The sequence below is a fragment of the Crinia signifera genome, chromosome 7 (assembly GCF_055691185.1).
Source record: "Crinia signifera chromosome 7, ASM5569118v1, whole genome shotgun sequence".
Taxonomy (NCBI): domain Eukaryota; kingdom Metazoa; phylum Chordata; class Amphibia; order Anura; family Myobatrachidae; genus Crinia; species Crinia signifera.
This window is the reverse complement of record NC_139223.1, coordinates 31,529,696-31,535,708: the sequence shown is the minus strand read 5'-3', so window position 1 is coordinate 31,535,708 and position 6,013 is coordinate 31,529,696. Positions and strand designations below refer to the sequence as shown.

Below are 6,013 nucleotides of genomic sequence, written 5' to 3'. Positions count from 1 at the left end.
TCCGGTCCAATCCTAGATATAGATAACAAGAATGCACAAATACTGTGCTAGTATATGATAAATACTGTAAAAGCCCCAAGACGATATCTACTCTCACATTTAAGTAATACTAATGTTTCTTTACAGAACAATCACTATATGAGATGAAGAACTTGACTTACACTAAAGAATTTTGCTTGGTGCCCTTTTCTGCCACATCTGATTATACGTCAGTGTTTGTCAGTTTTTTCTTCTTCTTCTATCTGTTTGGAGTTATCATCAATTATATAATAATCACAGTTATATATACGGATGCTCAGTTACACACCCCCATGTACCTCTTCCTCTGTAACCTGGCTTTTGTAGACATCTGGTATACAACCACTACTGTCCCTAAGCTGCTGTACATGTTACTATCTGGGGATAATAGAGTGTCTGTCATACAATGCTTCACCCAGATGTACTTTTATGCTGTGGCTGCTTCCACAGAGAATGTTCTAATACTCATTATGGCCTATGACCGCTATGTTGCTATATGTGATCCGTTACACTATCACTGTATCCTAAACAGGAAACACTGCATCTTGTTGGCATCTGGCACTTGGATATGTGGATGCCTAAATGCATTTGTGATTACAATCCCAGTGTCACACATGTCCTTCTGCCAGTTGCACACTGTACACCAGTTCTTCTGTGATGCCAAATCCCTGGTCAACATCTCCTGTGCAGGAACTGAATACTTTTCTATTGTCATCTACCTGGAAATATTAGTTGTTGCTTTTGTCCCAGTTACATTCAGTTTGGCATCTTATATAAAAATTATCAGGGTAATCTTGCAGATCAAATCAAAGGACGCTAGAAAGAAGGCCTTCTCCACCTGCTCATCCCACCTCACCGTGGTCATTATTTACTATACAACTGGTATGTGTGTGTACATGATGCCATCTTTAGAATCCTTCAATGTTCTGAACCAGGTCCTTACTGTAATATACACAGTGGTTACACCCATTATAAACCCTCTTATCTACAGTCTACGGAATAAAGATGTGAAGATCGCTCTGCTGAGATTACTGGGGGGGAAGCTAAGTTGAGCTTAGTAGTACTTTACACAATAGCAATAAAACAATATTGCAGCCCATACACGGTCCGTTTTTGCCGGCTCCGTTTTGTACTATGCGATGCGCGCTCCCGCGCATCACATAGTACGGTACAAAAAGTATGTGCTGCACATACTTTTTGTACTAGGTACACATCGCATCGGATCAAAGTGCATGCACAAGGCATGCACTAGGGATGCGATGCGTGCTAATTAAGTGCCGAACGGATCCGGTAAACGGACCGTGTATGGGCACCTTATGGTACTTTTGTAGTTTCACGGTGCCAGTGTTTGTTTATACAGCTGTGTTTACAGTTTCTTTGAAAATTGGCAGCATGCCAGAGTCCACGTCCTGAGTCAGTTTGCGGTACGCATCCGACCGACCTTTTCATACACCCACTATCCTCGTCGGCATGGAGTTGATTTTATATAGTGTGGCGAGCGCAGCGAGCCACCGTGCCTGAAGCGTGGTGCCTGAAGCGTGGTGCCTGAAGCGCCACACTATATAAAATCAACTCCACGCTGATGTGGATAGTGGGGATATGAAAAGGTCGGTCGGATGCGGGGCACGCTGCGCTCGCCACGCTTCGGGGTGGCGTGGAAAGTGTGTTTGTGACTGGGACGCAACTGTGACTCAAATTCTGACTGCGGCCAACTAGTTAGCCAGAGCCGGCCCTAGCCTAAGTGACGCCCTAGGCAAGATTTTGGCTGGTGCCCCCTAGCACCGCCACTAGTTCCGCCTCTGACCCTGCTCCCCTTTCCCAGCACCATCAACCCTCATCAAAGCAGTCATCATTTTGGTGCTCCTACCCACAATATTTTAAATAGAAACAGTGCCCACATTTGGTGCGCAGCCCAAACAGGGGTGTTTTCTTGCTGGGAAGGGGCATGGCCACACAATAGTACCCCCAATTAAAATTATGCCACACAGTAGTGCAACTTTATTCACATTATATCATGCGATGGTGTCCCTTATTCACGTTACATCACACAGTAGTACCACTTTACCTTATTATTTATTTATTTATTAGCAGTTTCTTATATAGCGCACACAGATTCCGCAGCGCTTTACAGAGAATATTTGACCATTCACATCAGTCCCTGCCCCAGTGGAGCTTACAATCTATATTACCTTATGTACATTATTGCTCACATTATTCACAGTATTTTAAGCACCTCCATGGCCACACTGCAACCCAGCACAAAGCTGTGTGTGCTGGGCAGAGGAGAAGAGCTGCAGCTGCTGCTGTCACTTAAGGGGATGTTTCCTTACACATCTTGCCTCAATAGGCCATGCAACTCCTGGCCAGTTCTTTTAACGTTGGGTGCCTTTTTTGCTGTAAATTCGTCTTATTTGCATTGTTATGACCAGCACACACAAGGAGCTTCCGATGATTAAAATTATATGTGGCATGAATATATTCTGTGTGCGACTGTGGCTGTACCTGCATATGTTACAGTGATTTCCATGAATACACTATTTCATATGCAGATACAGCCTCACTCACACAGAGATTATAGGCATGCTGCATATCATTTTAATCAGCAGAAGCTGCTGGTGCCCCTAGGCATTCCAAATGCCCTAGGCAATTGCCTAGTTTGCCTATGCCTAAGGCCGGCTCTGCAGTTTGCGACTACAGCCACTGTTTGTGACTGGGACGCTACTGCAGCGGAAAAAAAAACAAAAACGCTATTTCACCGATAACGTACCTTAGTACAGTTACATAGATAAAGCACAGAGTGAGCGCGCGCTAGCCTAGTACAGTGTAGGAGCTTGGAAAGCAGCCAAGTTTCACAGTTATAATCACAGACTCTGGCAGGCTGCCAATTTTCAAAGAAACATTAAACACAGCTGTCTGGATTAATAAACAAACACTGGCGCGGTTGAAACTACACAAGTACCAAAAATATTTTAAATGGTATTTAATAATGGATCTGACTAAACTGCGACTTAGCACTACTACTCCAACACTTAAATCAAATTCTCTGTTAATTTGTAATAACCTGTTGGCTCTTTTGATTCTTTTTAGGCTGTATTGAAAAAGATCAAGATCCAAGCCATTCGCAGAAGGGTAATGATACCCATGAGGACTCTAACTCAATGGTTACAGTATAGATTATAGACAATGTCTAGGTCGACACCTAAGAATGATCAACATCCCTAGGTCAGGCATTCCCAAACACGGTCCTCAAGGCAAACCAACAGTGCAGGTTTTGTAGATATTCAGGCTTGAGCACAGGTGACTTAATTAGTTTCTGAGGGATTCTGATCAATCCATCTCTGCTGAAGCCTAGATATCACTAAAACTTGCACTGTTGGTGTGCCTTGAGGACCGTGGTTGGGAATGCCTGCCCTAGGTCAACAGAAGGCTGACACAAGCTTTAGGTCGACATGAACACGCTTGACATAAATAAGGTCAACATGAGTCTTTCACAGATTTTTATGTTGATGTTGACCTATGTTGACATAGGCAGCGTATAAGTGTACCGCATCCCCTCATGTGGCTCGCTACGCTTGTCATACCATTCTCACTCTATACACACTTGGATAAAAAATTATGAAAAACCCCCTTTTTAAAAAGAACTAGTAAAACGCATGATGACCCTATTTATGTTGACCGTGACCATGTTGACCTTAAGCTTGTGTCATCCTTCTGCAAATGAAGACCTAGGTTACGTGGACCATTCTTAGGTGCTGACCTAGTCACTGTTGACCATTAGGTGTCGGTCTAGGGACTGTCAATCTTGACATCATTGACCCAGGGAACACATACCAAATTAATTTAAAATAGCTGATATGATATAAAATTAAATCAATATAAAATATAGAGAAAAATGGGTCTGAAACTCACTTAATTTCCTTTCCCACCGCATCCTCGACCTGGGTTATTGCGGGTTGAAGACATATCAACCCTGGCCAAGTTGCGGTGCGAAGGCACCAAAACTTATAACCTGGGTCGAGCAACTTGGCAATTCGACCTGGGTTATAAGAAAGGTTAAACCCGGGTCACTCTATATGTATTGGAGAAACTGAGTTTAGTGTGAATGCGCCGAACCCAGGTTGCTGCCGGATCCGACCCAGGAATGTGATCCCGGTTCTGATCTGGCATCATGATCCCAGATCCAACCCAGCATTGCCATCTGAAAGGGGTATGAGCATAGGTATGCTCATAGCATGTGGTCATTACCAGTGTATTCACAATTGTTCAGGGCTTGGGTATAATGAAGGCATATAAACACCTAAACGGTTCTTCATTTGTTACTATATGGTCAACAAGAAAACCTCTATTCACTCTGGAAATAAAACAAGCTTTAGCGGAACCTAAAAACATACTAATTTATTAAAGAGATGGATATGTGCTCCAGGCACCAGGCAGCAAAACTGAGCCGTATAGTAGAAATTGGCTAAAACTGGTTTGCAAAGATTGCAGACCCTCCGAATATTACTTTTTCTTGTGACTTCCACTAAAGTTTCTATAGTATACATAGGCCTGATTCAAAGTTCGTATGCAGTGTCAAGAAGGCCAAATTGGCTGGAGAAACTTCATTTACCGTAGGGTTGGTGCACTTTTTGATTTAGCATCCAGATGGTGCACCAAATTGCCCCGCTATGAGATGTTGCAACTGGGTGTCTCTGGATTAATTACCTGTAAATTGGTAGTGGCAGTAGCATAAGACAGATGCATCTGTATGTGCGATAATCAGCCCCATCGTGTCTATAACGTGTCGCTGAGTATATTCATTCATTATTTTTTGTTATTATTTATTTGCAACAAATAAACTCGATTTTCCTTTTTTTTTTTGCCAGTGTTTCACTAGATATTGTTAGTGCCTCACACTACAATTGGTACCAGAAGTGGGTTGTTATTTTGTAAATCATATTATTGGACAAGAAAAGTGTTTTTATTTGAGTGCCTAATTAATGTTTTTTGTGGTCATCATCTACATACAGTATGTTTTTTTTACAACTTTCAAGGATGAGCCACAACGTATGGAAAATTAATATTTCAGTGTTTATTAAAGTGGTTTTAATTGTAAAAATATGTCAAAGTATGTGACCAAACACCCAGTGGCGAAACATATAATCCACAGACTGTGTGCTGCTGCACTCGTGGCACACATGGACACAGGCCGGAGAATCTTTTTGATTTCTCATGCTGCACTGACCGTAACATTATTTCCCTGACAAGGGCACCCTTTTGTGTCACTGCACACTGCAATGTTCTTGTGATAACAAATCCAGGTAACTTCCCCTATTTTCTCATCTGTTTCTCGTCTGCTGTTACATTTCATAACACCAAGCCAGCAGGATGAACAGTATGGATGGTGTAGGGCAGTATTGATGATATGGGGCAGCACGGAATGTGTAATAGTTAGCGTAACTGCCTTACAGCACTGAGGTCATGGGTTAGAATCGCACCATGGCCCTAACTGTGTGTAGTTTGTATATTCTCCCTGTACTCCCTGCGTGGGTATGCCAGACACTATAACCCTCTCGTTTCCCTGTAATTCATGATTAACCTATGTCTGGTTCCAAACTTTAATACACTGGCATAATATTATGTTTAGGTGGTAGAGTAGTGAGGTGACATGGTGCCTGAAGCAAGGATATGTTTCCGCACTCCCCTTTTTAGCCATTTTCCCTTCTTATAGTAATGCCCCTTACACATTTTGCAACACTCCACATTATGCCATGTATCATATTGCCCATTACACAATATGCCACACACACTGTAAGGGCCACTACACTATGCCACACAAACTGTAAGTCCCATTACACATTATGCCACACAAACCATAATATCGAATACATATTATGCCACACACCGTAATATCCATTACATGTTATGCCACATACAGTTATGCCGCTGACACCATTTTATGGCCCACAAACAAAAATCACCTTTACAATGATGCCCCACAGTAAGACTTCTACCC

General features: G+C 42.5%; 1 protein-coding gene across 1 annotated transcript; it reads left to right on the top strand.

Moving 5' to 3' along the window:
* The first annotated feature begins 311 nt into the window (after positions 1-311).
* Positions 312-1,070, top strand: LOC146021160 (olfactory receptor 2T5-like). Its single transcript, XM_083154960.1, has one exon. The coding sequence runs from the start codon at positions 312-314 to the stop codon at positions 1,068-1,070; it is 759 nt and encodes a 252-aa protein (XP_083011086.1).
* The last annotated feature ends 4,943 nt before the right edge of the window (positions 1,071-6,013 follow it).

Coding starts and splice junctions, on each gene's coding strand:
- LOC146021160 (XM_083154960.1), top strand. CDS start 312: ATGTACCTCTTCCTCTGTAACCTGGCTTTTGTAGACATCTGGTATACA.